Source organism: Hydra vulgaris, chromosome 12, assembly GCF_038396675.1.
Source record: "Hydra vulgaris chromosome 12, alternate assembly HydraT2T_AEP".
Taxonomy (NCBI): domain Eukaryota; kingdom Metazoa; phylum Cnidaria; class Hydrozoa; order Anthoathecata; family Hydridae; genus Hydra; species Hydra vulgaris.
In genome coordinates, this window is record NC_088931.1 from 15,978,120 (window position 1) to 15,997,500 (window position 19,381).

Genomic DNA, 19,381 nt, shown 5'->3' on the forward strand with positions numbered 1-19,381 from the left:
AGACTGAACCAAATATAAAAATATTCCAGTCTACGCAACATTTAGTTTTAATAGTCTCGCGAATATTAGTTAATTCGCGCTGAAAGATTTCTGGCTAAAAATTAATGCCGTGATATGATTTGGCAAGCATGCTTTTGTAGCTTATAAATTTTCAAGTTTAGTTTTATGCGTACTTGCCCATGATATATTAGCATAGTTAATGAATCAGTGAGTCAGCCCAAAATATATCAATTTGAGACTTTAAATATTCACGTATAGGCGGACTCGATACATTACGCCAATAGTTCTGGCGATTTTTGATTGAGTATAGTTTATCTGGGGAAGCCATAATAAACTTTCATCGACAAGAATTCCTAGGAACTTTATACTTGTTTGCTTTTTAATTAATTTATCATTTAAATAAAGTTCAGGCAACTTAAGTGGAATGTTTAATTTTTGTTTGTTTTTATGAAATAGAGTATAATTTGTTTTCTCAACATTAAGTGACAGTTTGTTTGCCCTAAACCAAATATTAACTTTATTTAATTCCATATTCATATCTGAATAGAGATGTTTAATATTATTATTGATAAGAAATAGATTTGTATCATCTGCAAACATTATTGAATTTAGTTTTACACAGCAAAATCCACGAATCTTGTTTTAAGCAAAAAAGTCTTAAAACAAGATAATAAAGATTTGTCCGCCACGTAAGAATATTTTTTCTTGTTTCAAGAATTTTTATTCTTAAAATAAGAATTTTTTTTCTTAAATTTTTTTTTTTCAAGTTTCAAGAATTTTTATTCTTAAAACAAGAATTTTTTTTCTTGTTTCAAGAATATTTTTGCTCAGAATAAAATTTTTTTTTTCTTGTTTTAAGATTTATTTTTATTAATAAGAACTTTTTTCTTATTTCAAGGACATTTTTGCTTAAAATAAGATTCTATTTTCTTGTTTCAATAATATTTTCCGTGAACTGTAAAATAATATTACAAGATTATTTTTTCTATGGAAAAAATGAAACATTTTAAAATTAGGATGATATAAAATAAGAATATTCAAAAAGTATTTATACATTTAAACAACTCTCATCATTGAAATAAAACTTGTTGTTCTTTGGAATGTCCAGTTATTGTTAATGCTTGTAGCGGCAATACTCCTCCCATAGGCTACTCATCTGACTCAAACAAGTTTCTGTTGAGCCTTTATCTTTAAATAAAATATAATGTAAGTGTTTACACTTACATTATATTTTATTTAAAGATAAATATAATGTAAATTGCGTATGTCGTCATGACATGGGGGTCATAATCCATGTCCATTACATAGTGTATTCCAATAAGTCCAATCACGGCGTCAGGAAATGAAAAACTTCGTAAAATAATCTTTTTGCCACGCATAACGATTGCCTCATCTCTATCGTCTGTTACGATAAGGATTTTATCTGAAAATAAATTTAACTCAACTCTATGTTTAATATAAGGTAATAAAAGCTATAGGGTAATAAAGCTAATAAAACTCAAATCTATGTTTAATATAAGGCTTCCTAAAATTTAACAATAACATCTTTTTATATCATTAAATGTAAGAAACCCTCACTTTGATATATATTAATATATATATATACATATATATATATATATATATATATATATATATATATATATATATATATATATATATATATATATATATATATATATATATATATATATATATATATATATATATATATATATATATATATATATATATATATATATATTATATATATATATATATATATATATCAGGCCTTGTTAAGAAGCGCTACGCAGCTCCCATTTTGCTTGCGAAAAGGCCTACGCGTTCAGCAGTTTTGCGCTACGCAAAAACTTATATCTTTTAGAATATTTAAATTATCTTTTGATTACCGTTAACGTGACGATTCAGAAGAAATAAAGTCGTAAGTAAATTTAACTGCAATTGTAAAATAATAGATTTTTTTGTTAAAGAAACAGTTTGTTTCATAATTTTTTTTTTGCTATTAAAAATTAGTTAAAAAAAAAGTGTTTTAAGTTTTATCTTAAGGAATTAAATATATAAATTCCTTTTAAATATAAAAATTATTTTTAGTCATAATAAGTTTAAAAAATGCACGATTTATTTTGATGTAAATATTTTATTAATAAGATATTTTGTTTATTGTTAATTCAATAGCGTAAAGTTTTAATGACGTTCATTTAATTTATGAAAATAAATTATGATCACGAATATGTTATCGGTAACTGATAAATAACAAAAAAAAACTTTATTGTTTAAAAACATTATTAAAAAGAGTTCACAAATTAAATAAGAAAAAATGTATTAACAGTTAATAAAATAACCAAAAACCAAATATAAAATCATAAGAAAATAAACAAATATTTTACGTTTCATGAAAAAAATATTTTTTTCAAAATAAAATTTAGTTCATATTTGAAAAAAATAATAAAAATGATTTTTTTAATAAGAACTTAGATTTTATTTGTAACTTTTGTTATAGTGAGAAATAAAATAACTTTAATTACAATGCGGTACTTGAAAAGACGCTAGTGACGCAATATAACTTCTAACGATGCAAAATATATTTGTTGAGTTGAGTTACTTATCAGGTAACCAAAAAAGTTCGTGCGGTTTTTCCGTATATAATAAAAACACACAAAACGACAAAAGTAAGTACATTTATTCATCAAAATAGTCACCATTAGCATCTAAAACCTTTTCCCAACGTAAAACAAGCTTATTTATTCCACTTCTAAAAAATTCTCGGTCCTTTGAGTCTATAAAAACTTTCAACTCCATTTCAACCGCGTCCTGGTCTCGGAACTGCTGTCCTTTTAAATGATTTCCCAGGGAAAGGAAAAAATGGAAATCAGTAGGGGAGAGGTCTGGCGAGTATGGTGGATGAGGCAAACTCTCCCAACCAAGGCTTTGGAGCTTGTCCTGAGTCACGCGAGCGGTGTGCGGTCTCGCGTTGTCGTGGAGAAGCAGAACTCCTCTCCTGTGCACCAGTGCAGGCTGCTTTACAAGCAACAGGTCGTGAACTCGTTGCAGCTGTGCTGAGTAGACCAGTCCAGTAATGGTTTGGCCTGTTGGGAGCAGCTCGTAATGCACCACACCAGCTGTAGTCCACCAAATGCAGAGCAAAACCTTCCGCTCGTGGAGATTGGGCTTGGGTGCCTTTGGGATGGGGTCATCGGGGGACAACCAATGGTAGCAACGCTTGGTATTGTTGTACAAAATCAATTTTTCGTTGGAGTCAGACTGGAGTCAGACTCGACAGCGTCCTTCAGTTCATCCTCATCAACCAACAATGGGCGTCCAGAACGCGGCAGGTCTTCGATGGACTCATCTCCCGAAGAGAATCGCTGAAACCACTTCTGTGCTGTGCGTTCACTTACTGTACCTTCTCCAAATGCTGTGCAGATGTTTTTGGCCGCTTGTGTTGCATTCCTTCCAAGTTTGAACTCGTAAAGTAAGCAAGATCGAATAATCGTTGGTTGGGTTGCCATCCTTTCTTTACACAAAACCTTTCCTGTAAGCTCGTTGCAAGCCTACACTATATATGCAGCAACTGTGCGTGACACACGCGTTCTATTACGCAACAAAGCTACTTGCCTTGTGCGATGTGGGTGTTGTAAAAAATGCTAAAAATAATTCAATTACCAAAAACCGCACGAACTTTTTTGGTTACCTAATAGAAATGCGCTACGCGTTTTCGCTACGCAGCGAAATCTCGTAACAAGGCCTGTAATATATATACATATATATACATATATATATACATGCTGATTTAGGTGAGCAGTGTGACAACATACTGAAATAGTCGGCTGCTGGGGGCTTCAGTACATACATCGACTGACAAATAGCCTGACTAACAGTGGAGTGCTGCTACATCAACTAAGGGTTTGGGGCAGCAATCTTTTCATTCATTATTCTTTGTTTTTTCTGAAAAAGCCATATCAATTTAGATAAGCAAAAAAAGTGAGCAAATGCTTACATAAATATGCTATTGTGGATATATCAACCCTCAGTATTAGGAAAAATGAGGTCAGCAATAATTTGCCGATCTCAATCTTTTAGAGGTCGACAAGAAAAATTTCATACAAAGGTTTTACCATAAAACATAGAAACGAGGTCAGCAATTTTTTGTCAATATCAAACACTTTTAGGTTAGCAGTAAGGTCGACATTACCGAATGCCAACCCTAATTTCGAGGGCTGGTATATGTGTGTATGTGTATATATATATATATATATATATATATATATATATATATATATATATATATATATATATATATATATATATATATATATATATATATATATATATATATATATACACACACATACACGTGTATATATATATATATATATATATATATATATATATATATATATATATATATATATATATATATATATATATATATTTATATAAATTAGTAAAAACACTTTTTTCTAATTTTCTAATTTTGTTTCCTTCAACACTATGTTTCACCATCAGTAGGTTCATCAGGAAGAATGTCTAAACATAAAAAATTTTTCAAATTATAGAAAAATTATTTCACAGGAAGTTGGGAGTTGTTATAACTAATTATGTAATAACTGTAGTATTTTGCAACCAGGAAGTTGCATCAACTACATTAGATAATTAAAAAATCATGAAAAGAATTCTTTAGAATTAGGATAAATTTGGACAAGTCATTTGTTTTTATAATTTTTTGAAAGGAACTTATTTTCATGTCTGCATTTAGAAAATTTCTAGAAAAAAGAATGTAATAAAACAGAATGTGTGCCAATTTCTTCAGTCAAGCTTACTCTCACTGATTCAACTGTGACAGAAGATTTTAATACACGAGTTATCTCGCCAACAATCTGAATTAAAAAATAATAAAAAAAAAGCATACAATTTTAAAATGCAGAGGATAATTATACGATAACCTTAAATTAAAGGATAAGGACATTAGAGCTTTGAAAAATAACTACTCACTTTAGAAAGGATTTGTGATTTTGAAACACTGTTAGATATTTTCCAATAAAAATATGAAATCAACAATGAAAAAAAAATATTACCACGGTCACAGTAGAGAAACATGGATATTTTTCTAAAACTTTTGCAATTCTATCAACTCTTTCAACTGAACATTTACCCAGGTCTTTTTTTTGAGCAAATGTAGCATCCAATTTCTAATAACTTTGTTCTGGAGCATTTAAATTGATCATGTTATAAAAATAAGGATAAAAGTATGTAAAAAACAAACACAATTAATTAAAAATATTAAATTTACTAATTGAAAAGTAATGTTTTTTTACTTACTTTACATTGCGTATATTTGGAAACTCGCAATTGCTAAAAAGAAAACACACATATATCATGTGTATGTATGTATAAAACATACATATGCATTTCATGGATATTTAGAAATAGTACTAGTACTAACCTAAAAAAAATTAGCAATAACAATATTAAAATAGCAATAATATTATAAACAATAACAATAAGTAATAATGATATGAATTATAGTAAAATAATGCTATAATATTATTTATATTTCATATAATCATACCAAAAGCAATAATAAGAATAACCCACAATGAGCCCAACATTTTACAAACAGTATCTCTCCAAAAAAAAGCATAAAGACAAGTTTTAATAGTAGAGTTTAGTGATTTAAATTGAATATAAAAAAAATTATTCCATGAATAAAAAATATGGTAAATTATTCCATGATTTTATGCATTGGTTTGTGATTTATGGCCGCACAATGATTTAGGATATATAATTTAAGGTTACTAAAAGATGGAAGATAATAACGAGAACTTTTTATAGAAGTAAAGAAATTACAGATTAAGAGAGGTAGGGTAACTTGCGTATGACTCCAGACAAATAGACAATTTAAAATATGTACAAGAGCACCCAATTTGATAATTTTTGATAGAAAGTAAAGGATATTAGAATTGGAACGATATTCTTGAAGGTATATTACTTTAATTGTCTTGTTTTTAAATTAGATATTCTTAAAAAATTACTGGTTGATAAGTAGTTTATAGGGTATTTTACTGAAATTATAAGTATATATTAATACAATGAAGGTACAAACAACAATGTACAAACAACAAGGCATACTACAAACAAGGAGGCGAATCCATTCATGACTTTAATAAATCATTTACCATATATCGATTTCTTCTCCAAAAATTGGGCTTAAAAAGTATTCTTAAATCAAAAACATAACAATAGCCATTAAAAACTAACCCTGTAAACAGAAAGCTCTTTGGATTTTTATTACATTTTTAAAAGCTGCCAAAATCTATGCAATTTCTAAAAATTTGTGGCATATGCGCACCATAACGCTCGTAATCGACCGTGCCTAAATAAAGATTTTTGAGCCATTATAAAATGGGGGGGGGGGCAAACCTTCTAGCCACGGCACTTGCCTACAAAAATTCCTTAATACGTCGCTAGGCAGTATATTCATTTTTGTTATATTCATTTATTATAAAAAAAGTGCACAGCTTTGGAACTCTTCAAACCAAATTGCACTTATGCATGTTTGCACCTATGCTTGCACTTAACACTTATAATATAAGTAATATTATTTTGCAAAATAATATAAGTTATATTATTTTGCAACTACTTCGCCCTTACAAAAGATTCACATTTATACTAGATTAGATTTTTGCAGACTCGCAGGTACAAAAATCGTACTTATTAAATGCGAATTCGATAGAATTTTTGTAGTATATGACTCCTTCTGGTTGGTATTTTAGTCTTAATGGCGATCAAATGGATTAGACTATTTGGTTACATAAAATCATCAACGTAGGGTCTATCAGATAGTGGGGGAGGGGGAAAAGGAGGGGAAATTTAGTGGCTTTAATTTCTCTGAATTTAGGGGTCCCATTCAAAATTTAATGATTTTTTTAGGAATACCTTTCAAAAGATAGGGCCTTTGATATACAGTATCGGACAAAACGAGTGCAACCAAATAATGCTAATTTAGTTTCTTTATATAAAAGTGCTGCATTTTTTCAATTTAGAGAAATAACTATGTAACTGTTTAGAGACAAAGTTCTTCAAGTTTTATTCATCACAAAGTTCATTATTTGTACACGAAAATTAATAAATTAATCAAAAGTATTAAAAAAAAGTTGATTTCCTTCTGAACAAAACAAGTGCAACTCGACAAAATGTTGACCAAGCTGTATTTCGCTATCAATATTTCGTGGCGAATCCTTTCTTGTCGATCACAGCCTTGCATCTTCGAGGCATAGATTCGATCAGGTGATCAATGAAACTTTGTGGAATCGCTACCCAGGTTTTTTGGATTTGTTCAAACAGTTGATCCTTATTACGAACACCTTCACGATTAATTCTGCGGTTGACGATCTCCCACAGGTTCTCGATAAGGTTGAGATCCGGAGATTGAGGCGGCCAATCCATCATCGATAGGTGGTTGTCTTGAAACCACTGCTTGACTACTTTTGCAGTGTGTTTTGGATCGTTGTCTTGCTGAAAAACCCATTTTATTGGCATATTTCATTCAGCATGAGGTAACATAACATCTTTCAGGATATTTTTATACATGAAACGGTCCATTATTCCATCGTTTCGATGTATTGGACCTAGACCGTTAGCAGAAAAACATCCCCAGACCATTACATTGCTTCCACTATGCTTCACGGTCTTATGGCAGTAACGTAAATCGAGGCGTTTTCCGGCTGGTTGACGTACACGGCAAATGCCATCGCTCTCAATGATGTTGAACTTCGATTCATCACTGAACAGGATAGTTCGCCATTTCTGCACATTCCAGTCAATATGAGATGTAGCAAACAGGAGTCTTTTTTTCTGGTTTTTTAGTGAAATTAACGGTTTCTTTGCAGGGCGTCGAGAAAACAATCCGGCTTCAACAGCACGTCGTCTGATTGTTCGGTCCGATACATGCAGCTCTAATTGCTTTTGTATCTCGACTGATGATATCCAGGGATCCTTCTTGACGGATCTGACGATCATAGAATCCTCTCTAGAAGTGGTGGAACGCGGTCTTCCACCTTTGTTATCTGCTACCAACTTCCCCGTAGAACAATATTTGGAACATAGTCTTGATAGGGTCCATTTTTTTACGCGATATTTATCACAAATACTTTTTTGTGACATTCCACTTACGTAATCGTTAATAATTTTCTTTCTTAGTTCCAATCCAAGACTGTCAGTAGCCATTTTTGCACTTGAAGTCATAAAAATAATAAAAATAAATAATCACGCTTCTCTAGGCTTACCGTGTTACATTTACCTTGTGATGATACAATAATGCTCTGTGGAACACAACGTCTTGGTTGGATGTGGACTGTATTAATGTAATGAATCGCTTGTTGTTGTCGTTAAACTGTCTTGATAATACTGACTGATTGACTTCCATATACTGACTGAATTACATGTCAATTTACATGTCTCTTATATAGTAAAATGAACCTGTGTGAACCTGTTATGGAAGATTCTAGATGCTTCTTTTCGATGCTTCTGGAAGCTTCTGGATGCGTCTGGATGCTTCTGAATGTTTCTGGATATTTCTGGATGCTACTGGATGCTTCCAGATGCTTCTTCTGGAAACTTCTGGAAGCTTCTGCATGCTTCTGGAAACTTCTGGATACTTCCTTTAATTATTAAAAAACTTCCGTGACGTTGACACGGACCAGACTTAAGAAAATGAAACAAACCAAAAAAGTTGCACTTGTTTTGTCCGGTGCAAAATGGCATTTGTCAACGAAATTCTGCCTGTGTGCTGTCACCTGTCAGCTGATTGCTCATGTCATGACATGCCATGACTCCAGACTCCTGAACTGTTTGCTGTGGTAGTATAGTTCGTTTCGTTTTTAAGACATGTAAAATTAGGAACACTTTTTAGCATTGTTCGATGTTGGTTGCAAATGTTTGTCCAATACTGTATATATATATATATATATATATATATATATATATATATATATATATATATATATATATATATATATATATATATATATATATATATATATATATATATATATATATATATATATATATATATATATATATATATATATATATATACACACACACACACACACACACAAAATATATGCATATATACACACACAAAAAAAAATAATAAGGTCCTCGTTTTTTAGAATTTGTCACAAATCCTCCCCCCCCTCCCCATCATCTTGCCGGCCTTTTTATTATTCCTTTTTATGATTCCTAATTTTATAATATTATTATGATATTATAAAATTAGTACTAATGTTTTTTATTGAAATATCCTTGAATAAGAAGAAAGTTCTTAAGATAAGAATCAAGTTCTTAAAACAAGAATCAAGTTCTTAAAATAAGAATCAGGTTCTTAAAACAGGAATCAAGTTCTTAAAATAAAAATCAGGTTCTTAAAACAAGAATCAAGTTCTTAAAATAAGAACAAAAATTCTTGAAATAAGAACAAAAATTCTTAACCTAGAATCTTCAATTTTGCTGTGTAATGATGAATTACAAAAGTCATTAACATTAATAAGGAATAGGAGCGGACCAAGGATTGATTCCTGCGGAACTCCGCATACGACATTTAATGTTCCGGATTGTTCATTATGAACATATTGCTTTCTATATGTAAGATTACGCGTTCATACAATTTTGAGAATACAGAATATAGGTCTATAGTTTGTAATGTCCGAATGATCGTTGCATTTGTAAATTTTAGCAATTTTTAGACCATCAGGGAAAATACCGAACTTTAATGAAAGTTTCACTATATGAAACAAAGGTTTGCTTAAGCTAGTTTTGTTAAAAATCACTATATTACTAGAGATTTCATCATATCCTGGGGATTTAATTTTTTTTAAAGAAGAGTATGCTGTTTCAAATTCTTTATAACTTAATTTATTATTATATTATATTTTGTTATATGAGGGTTTTAGATTTTTAAATGATTCTAATGTTGCCAATAATTTTTTGGCAAGTTTAGGTCCAACATTTGTGAAATACTAGTTGAATTCTTTTGAGATTAGGTTTTGACAGAATATATCGGTGTTGTCAATATTGATTCTCTTAAGCAGAGAAGGAGCAATTATTTTGTCTTTTCCGATGATGTTATTAATTATGGACCACGTTTTTTTACTATTAAATTGGCAATTCGAGATTAGCCTACTGAAATAACTCTTTTTTGCATTTTCGATTAGTGATTGGTAAAAGTATTTATATTTTTTTAAATTTAGTTCATTTTTTGTGTTTTTATTTTTTAGAAATTTGTTATATAGTTTTTGCTTTTTTTGAGCATTTTAATAGCGATTTGGTCATCCATGGGTTAGCAATAGCTTTTGCCTTAATTTTAATATCCTCATATGGACAGGTTTCATTGTAGTGTTTTAATAATGTATTTAAAAAGTTATCAAAAGTTTTGTTTGTATCATTGCATTTATGTACATTACTCCATGATTCTTGTTTTAATCTACACGTTAGTTTGTTAATATTACAAAATTTAATGTTACATTTTTTCAAATTAATAACATTTAGTTGACTATCAGTCGCAGTTTTTAAATAATTTACTTTTAAGAAGATAGGAAAATGATCACTTATATCTGTAAGAAAAATTCCAGTTTCAAATGTTGATTTTAGGTGGTTATTAATAAAGATGTTGTCGATCGCAGTTGCTGAGTTTTTTGTAACACGTGTGGGTTTATTAATTATTGATAAGACGCTGAGTTTAAATAGCATTTCAAAAAAGGATTTTATTTTAGGAAATTTTTGATAAGTCAGAGCATCAGGTTTATGTTCCCAATAATATATAGATTTTTATTTCCATTATTAATTTTTATGATAGAATTTTTCGTAAAATTTTCAAATGGTTTAATTTTACCATTTGGCGGACGATAAATACACCCTACTAATATATTACTATATTTATTGTTTATAATTTCGATGAAAAGACTTTCGTAGTTAGAATTAGAGAAACATTGAACTTTTTTAATTTTAAACATATATTTATCGGAGACATAAACCCCTAATCCTCCACCTTTTTTCCCGCTGGCTCTTGGTTGGCTAACTAATTTATAAGATTGCAAACTATAGATAGAATTCAACTCAACAGAACTTTCTGTATCATGCCAAGTCTCTGTAAGAGCTATGACATCGAACGTGTAATTTAAAATACTTAAAAATTCTTTCAACTTCTCAATATTTTGCTGCATTCTTCTAATGTTTTCGTGTAATATAGAAAATGAATTAAAATCTTTTGATACTTTGAAGTCGAAAGGACTAAAATACGGTGTGTCGATTAAATTCATTTGAGTTTCTAGAAAAATATTTATGTTTTTATTAGATAAGTCTAATAATTTTGTTAAAACTGTTTTGACACTATAAACAAAATTTTTGGTACCATAACCGCGCTGTATTTTTAAAAAAACATTTACTTCCCGGAATGTCGAATACCGGTTAACTCGACCTTTTTTTTATCGCAAACTGCTTTATTTGGTCCCTTAAAATAGTCTAATCGATTACATTATAAATTCTCCTTTTAAGTGGAACCTCGGATAACTCGAACTTCGTTAAGTCGAAGCATTTTTTCGTCCCTTTTCAGTGGAAATTAAATATATTGACGAATTTTTTTAAAAAAAAGCCACTCCGTAATGAAACATAAATAAAAGTAGCCTAATAATTTCTTTATTTTTTCGTTGTATTTAGATCTGAATAGAATAGGTCGTTATGAGACGTAAAATAATACTATAATAAAACGGTGAAAAGGTAAATTATGATAAAACCGTTAATAAAAAAATAAAAAATAAAAAAATAGTTTTACATTTTAATGAACTTCTAAATGGAAGAACGTTAACTTTTAAACGCAATTTTGTTACCAAATAATAAGGAAGTCATTGAGTAACTTAACTTTTTTGCATGTTTTCTTTTGATTGTACTGCGTGAATAGAACCCGTAACTTCTTTCATTAAAACATTAGTATAATGGTGTAAATAATATGTATATGCTTCACCATTAAATTAGTAAAAATCATAACTCGAACTAATAACTCATATGAACCAAAGTTCGACATATTAACGGAAATTCGCTTTAGTCGAACTTTCGTAAAGTCGAACCCTTGGAGGTTCGAGTTATCGGGATTAAATGTATATTCATGTAAATACAACCTTAAAATTTGATTTTACGGCAATGAAGTATATTTGTGTCGTGTAAAGTCATATAATGGCCGATCAAAAAGTTCCTCCAAAAGATATAATAACTGTTTTTAAAAGATTAAAAACAATAGGTGAAAATAAGGTAATGTTTATATATATATATATATATATATATATATATATATATATATATATATATATATATATATACATACATACATACATACATACATACATACATACATACATACATACATACATACATACATACATACATACATACATACATACATACATACATACATACATACATACATACATACATACATACATACATACATACATACATACATACATACATACATACATACATACATACATACATACATACATACATACATACATACATACATACATACATACATACATACATACATACATACATACATACATACATACATACATACATACATACATACATACATACATACATACATACATACATACATACATACATACATACATACATACATACATACATACATACATACATACATACATACATACATACATACATACATACATACATACATACATACATACATACATACATACATACATACATACATACATACATACATACATACATACATACATACATACATACATACATACATACATATATATTTACAAAAATTATTTTTTGCAAAAATATTATAATGCTTTTTTTTAAAAAGGGTTATACAAATAGTGCAAGGCTAGTTTAATGCAAAAGTCTTTTAAAAAATATAATAATGATAAAAAATAACAAACAACAAAAACTTAGAATAAAGTATTTTTTGTTATTGTTAAAAACAATCAAAACAAAAAAGAATTACTAATAAAAATTTTGATTAATTAAAGTCAATAATATAATAATATTATTAATAATAAAAATAATAAAAGAATAACTGTTAGTAGCAGTAGTACAAATAGTAAAGTTGGTTGAAGTAAAAAAAAAAAGATACAATATTGAGTTACTAGAAAACTGATCGCATTTCTGTAGCAACTTGAGGCTTGCAGTGGCTTGTAAATTTTAACTCCAAATAAACTTAGATATTGACACTCACTGATCTTCACCAATCCTCTTCTTTATGTCATCAATCCTCTCACCAATCCTCTTCATTATGTCTTCTTGGATTGTCATTCACTTTGCAGAGTTAGCATCTGCTAAGGTTGCTTCTTTTTATAGTGCTTGGCATTAACTTACTTCTGATTGCATTCTCTACCTCTGCAAATCTTTTATTCATCCTTGTATGAAATACTGTTGTTATATTTGGAGTGGTTTTTCTAATGATGCTCTTTCTCTTCTAGGCAAGGTCTAAAAATACATTTTAAACTTGGTCAGACCTGCTTTATCTACTGAACTTGAGTCTCTCTTCCAACATTCTAAAGTTAATTAACAACACTATACATACAATACTATATATAACACATTGTAAATTAATTAACAAACACTTAATCTTGAATCTATTAACTTACTTTGTGATCATCAACATGGATTTCGATCTTCTCGTTTTACAGCTGATTTGCTAACAGTAATAACCGATAGGTTTTATAACATTTTTAAGATTATTAAATCCTTTCTTTGCAATCGTAGTATAAAAGTTGTCCTCGATGGACAGCACTTTTCTTCTTATTCTGTAACTTCAGAGGTTCCTCAAGGTTCAATCCTTGGCCCTATACTTTTTTTAATTTACATTAACGATTTTCCAGATATTCTGACATCTAAGGTGGCATTGTACGCTGATAATACTACAATTTATTCTTGTTATGATTAGAAGCCAACACTCCCTGATTGCTTGAAGGGGGTATTTGAACTTGAAAAGGATCTCACTTCTGCTACAGCATGGGGCTCACAGTGGCTGGTGAACTTTAATTCAGATAAAAGTAAATTTTTTTCAGCCAATTGTTATCGCAATAATTTAGATCTTTCTATATTTATGAACAGTAATGTACTCGATGAGTCATCTACCCTTCATCTTCTAGGATTAACTCTTACTTCTGATCTTTCTTGGAAATCATATATCAAATCCGTTGCAAAATTAGCATCTGCTAAGGTTGCATCACTTTATCGAGGTGGACACTTTCTTACTCCGGATTCTATTCTCTATCTCTATAAATCTCAAATCCGGTCTTGTATGGAATACTGTTGCCATATCTGCGGCAGATCTTCTAATGATGCCCTTTCTCTTTAAGACAAGGTGCAAAAATGCACTGTAAACATAGTTGGACCTGCTCTTGCAGCCAACTTTCAACCATTATCACATCATCGTAATGTTGCTTCTCTTTCTCTTTTCTACAAGTACTTTAATGGGCACTGCTCTAAAGAGCTAGCGTCTCTTGTGCCATCTACTAAAACTCATTCTTGTGTTACTCTTCATTCAGTTAAGTCTCATCCTTTTTCTATGATTTTTCCTAAGTGCTCAAAATACTCTTATTCGTCTTGTTTTTTACCTCAAACATCAGTCCTTTGGGATTCGCTTCCTTCATCTTGCTTTCCTGATTCATATAATTAGCAATCCTTTAAGTCGTCTGTCAATTGTTATCTTGCTCTACAATCTTCATCTTTGCTCTTCCAGTAACTTCCAACTCTAATTAGTGGTTGCTTGCAGCCTTGTTGGAAGCGAAGATGTTTAAAAAAAAAAAAAGTTCCATCTCTTTCTCTTTTCTACAAATAGTATCATGGTTGCTGCTCAAAGAAGCTATCATCTCTAGTTCTATCAACCAAAACTCGATTTTTCTTAATTGCTCATTTAGCAAAGTAATTTTTTCTATTTTTTTCCCTGCTCTTCAATCCTTTGAAACTCTATCTTCATTTTTTTCTGACTCATATAATCTACAACTTTTCAAGTCTTTTGTCAATTGTTTTCTTGCTCTTCAACTCTATTCTTTGTTTTCTAGTAACTCCCAATTTTATAGTGGTTGCTTGCAGCCTTGTTTTAAAAGTGTACAATTTTTTTTTATTTATTTTTGCTTTTGTAAAAACCAATACAAACTTTATTTTGTTTTGTTAAATTTGGTAAAAACCAAAATAAGTGTAAACATTTTTAAAAATAAAATAGTAAAAAATGAAACAAACAAGAAAATTCTTTTTAAAAAACTTAAAAAAGGACTTTAAATAAGGGATAGTAAAATTTTAACAATAAAAATAATAAAAATATTTTAAATGCAATGGGAAATAATTCAATTTATTAGTATTATTTTTTTTTTTTGTACTAATAAGAAAGGTAATATAATCAGTATATGAAGCGATGTCTCAAGCATGTTTCTAATTTATTCTGGGTTAAGTTTTGACTTATTATGCTAATTCAATGAGGACTTTCCGATTTTTTTTTTCAGAATCTTTTCCTATTTTGGCTGAAATTGAAGCCAAGCCTGGTGTTGGTAAAAGATGAATGTCAGCTTCTGACTTTTCTTGAGTTTTAGGGAATTGTGTTTAGGAATCTTGGCTGGTGTTCTTACTAGTGTTAATTTTGGGGATTAAAAGTTCTTTCAGAATTACCACTTAAGGTTTTGTAATGATAAGCAAAGCTATAGTTAATTTGATCAAAGTCAATGGTTTTTTTGACCAAGCGGAAAAAAAGTGTTGGAATCAGTTAGAATTCCAGCTAGTGCTGACAGTAGTAATTTTAACATTTCTTTCACTAGAAAAAAAGAAGAGACGAAATGTTAATTGTAGTTTAAAATATTTATTTTTTTACCACTGAAAAGTATATAATTTTTTGATTAAAATTAATCAATTTTAAAAATAGTCATACAGGTGAAAAACTGAAATTAATTTATATTTCATAATACACTTAAATCAAAACCATTTAAATTCAAGAAACTAATTAGATTTAAGTATTTTTTTAAAAAATAATTAAATGTGATTATAATTGTAATAAATAATAATTTATTGGCTAGAAAGTTTTTCTTTTTAAATAAGGATATTTTTTGTTTTATAAAGTTTTTATTATTTAAATTTATTTGATTTCCATTATTTCTTGTTTAAGATTAAAAATGAGCAAATATCAATTTTTATAAGAAATTCTTGTTTTATTGTGTATAGTATCATAAAAAAACATTAAATTATTTTTTGTTTTAGAAAAATCAAAGAGAAACAAAATTTTTATTTGTTTTGAAAAACTGTTTAAAATTAATTAATTTCGTATAAATTCAGTATTTATTCCTTTTTTGAAAATTGATAAATGGATAAAAGGTAAAATAAATATGTATAAAACAAAAATTGTCTTGTATCAGCCAAATTTCTGAGAGGATATGAGCAAACGCAGGTGTTTATCTTCCTTCTTTTAAAACAGTATTATTACAAACATCATATCATCTTGAATCAATGATATACTATTAACACAAAGAAATAATCAAGTTATTATTTTTTTAAACCATAAAAAACTTTTAAATGAGTTTTATCTGATTGTATATAAATGATATGATCTGATTGTAAGCTTATTTTTTAGAGTTGCTTTGATTGTAGAGCATCGAATCCTACTTGGGCATCTATAACATATGGTGTGTTTCTCTGCATTGATTGCTCAGCAGTTCATCGACATTTAGGAGTTCACCTTACATTTATCAGGCATGAACATGATTTACCTTAACTTAAAAAAAATAAGGATAAAACTACATGAGATTAATAATAGTAGAATATCATTAAATCAGTCAAGCATGTGATTTTTCTAAAGTTTACATATCCTTTTCAGATCTACTCAATTAGATACCAACTGGACATGGCTTCAACTCCGTCACATGCAATTAGGAGGAAATGCAAAGGCTGTATGTATAATTTCTTAAGTAAATGTTATGTTATTTAATCATCTCTGGTCAAATTAGGGACATTGAACATTAATTAGTGCTTTGTTTAGGAAAGGGTTTTCTATAGAGCTTTAATCAGGAAAAGTTTAGTCAAAGTAAAAATTTTTATGATTAAAAGAAATTTAATACAAAGGTTTTACCATAAAACATAGAAATGAAGTTGACAATTTCTTGCCGACCTCAAATATTTTAAGGTTAGCAGTTTGGTTGGCATTGCCGAATGCCGACCCTAATTCTGAGGGTTTTATATATATATATATATATATATATATATATATATATATATATATATATATATATACAGGGCTTGTGATGAAGAAAATTGTCAAGCGTGTTATATCGCGCTCATAAAATTAGAATATGTTTTCATCGAGTGTGATTATGCGCGCTCAAGATAACGTTGGCGAGCGCGATCATAAAAATTGCTGAAGGCGATGCTCATAAAAAGCTTTTTTTTTTATATATCTTTTTTTATTTGTTACATAATTCTTTCGTCAAAAAATGTTTGAATTAGTATCCCACTCATGAAACTACTTCAACAAAGTAGATTTTTATACTTCCAAACTTCTTGTATATTGTCAGATTTTATTTTTAACTATTTATGTTATAAAAAAATAATATCAAACAAAAACGCAACTTCTTATTGATTTAGTATTGAAGTATAATTTAGTGACTTAGTTTTGCTTTGTTGTTTTGATATATGTATTTTAAAATGTTACGCCGTAAACTTAATTAATGGTTAATGGTTTTTATATTTCTTGATATTTTTTATTCAAATTAATTATTTAATTTTTTTCTAAAATTTCTTATTCAAATTACGTTTTTTTTATTTTAAAAAAATAACACAAGAATAATTTGAAATAATAATAAATAAGAATAATAACTTTCCATTTAATAAATGTTGACATCATTACTTTGTTTGCTTTTTGAATGTGATTGCGAACATTCTAAACAACAGAATTGTTTTAAATTTGAGTTAAAATAAATAATAGTAAATAAAAAACCTATACTATGAACCAAAACTAATTTTAAAAATAACTCTATTATTAATATTTATTTTTATTATAAACGATGTGTGGAATATTACAAACAATAAATCAAATAAATCTTACTTGATATTTTCACAAGATTAAAAATACTATGCAGTTTCAATTTTCTTATAATGGTTTTCTAATTTTCTATTCTTATTTTATTTGCACATTTTTATATTCACATTGTGTTTCCACGTGCACATTCCATTATTGAAATTAGTGACTATTAATGACTTCAAACTGCTCATTCATTACGTTAGTGCAAAAGAGAACGACGTAGTGCTTTTTATATTTTATATTAGTGCTTTGATAATAGAATATCTATATATGTATATGTTTCAATGTCATATCTTGTTGTACGTGAATATATATATATATATTTTTGAATATAAAGCATAAAAAACAGCTGCGTACAAATTAAATTTATTCTTCGTAATATTTCGATCTGCTTTTGCACAGATCGTCAGATTTTTATAAAATTGCAAAATCCGGAAGAGAAGAAAAATAGAAAATATATATATATATATATTTGAATATATATATATGTATATATATATATATATATATATATATATATATATATATATATATATATATATATATATATATATATATATATATTAGTGATGTACCGATTAATCAGCATCGGCTTAATCGGCCACTTTTTCTACAATCGGAATCGGCATCAGCCTTTTTTTATTAATTTACCGATATGCATTACCGATGGCATTTTAATACTTTTATCCTGCATTTTGATAATTATTAAATTATAAATAATCTAAACTTTATGCATCGCTTAGAATTTTTAGAAAAATTGTTTATTTTGACTTTGTTTACAGGCAAGTTTATTTATTTGGGTCCAAGTATTTGTTTACCAGTACGGATTCCATGAAAAAATTTACCCAATTTAAAGCTCTATGGCTTTATATCTTCAAAACTTTAATAATTAGGCATCGGCCTTTTCCTATCCATCGGCATCGGTATTGGCATAGGCCAAAAAAGTGTTATCGGTACATCACTAATATATATATATATATATATATATATATATATATATATATATATATATATATATATATATATATATATATATATATATATATATATATATATATATATATTAGGGGTATGACTAAATAGCACATTTCATTTTTTCGGAAATGGCATAGCAGCAAAAGATGAACATTTACTTGCATTAACTTAAAATAATAATACTTTTTTCCAAATTGAAAAAAAACTCCCCCACCAGTGCAGATGAAAATTTGGTCTCGGCTGTCTAAAAATGCAAAAATTTAAGTTTTTGTATTTATAGTAGGGACAGGGTCACTTAACAAA

At 28.5% G+C, this 19,381-nt stretch overlaps 1 protein-coding gene across 2 annotated transcripts in view; it reads left to right on the plus strand.

Moving 5' to 3' along the window:
- The first annotated feature begins 12,178 nt into the window (after window positions 1-12,178).
- LOC100200658 (ADP-ribosylation factor GTPase-activating protein 2) overlaps window positions 12,179-19,381 on the plus strand; it is a 36,479-nt gene continuing 29,276 nt past the window's right edge. For both annotated transcript variants that reach the window (XM_065812334.1, XM_065812333.1), the window contains exons 1-3: window positions 12,179-12,306; window positions 16,661-16,779; window positions 16,904-16,976. In XM_065812334.1, coding sequence (XP_065668406.1) covers window positions 12,232-12,306; window positions 16,661-16,779; window positions 16,904-16,976 — 267 coding nt within the window. In that variant the 5' untranslated portion in view covers window positions 12,179-12,231. The remainder of the gene's footprint in view (window positions 12,307-16,660; window positions 16,780-16,903; window positions 16,977-19,381) is intronic.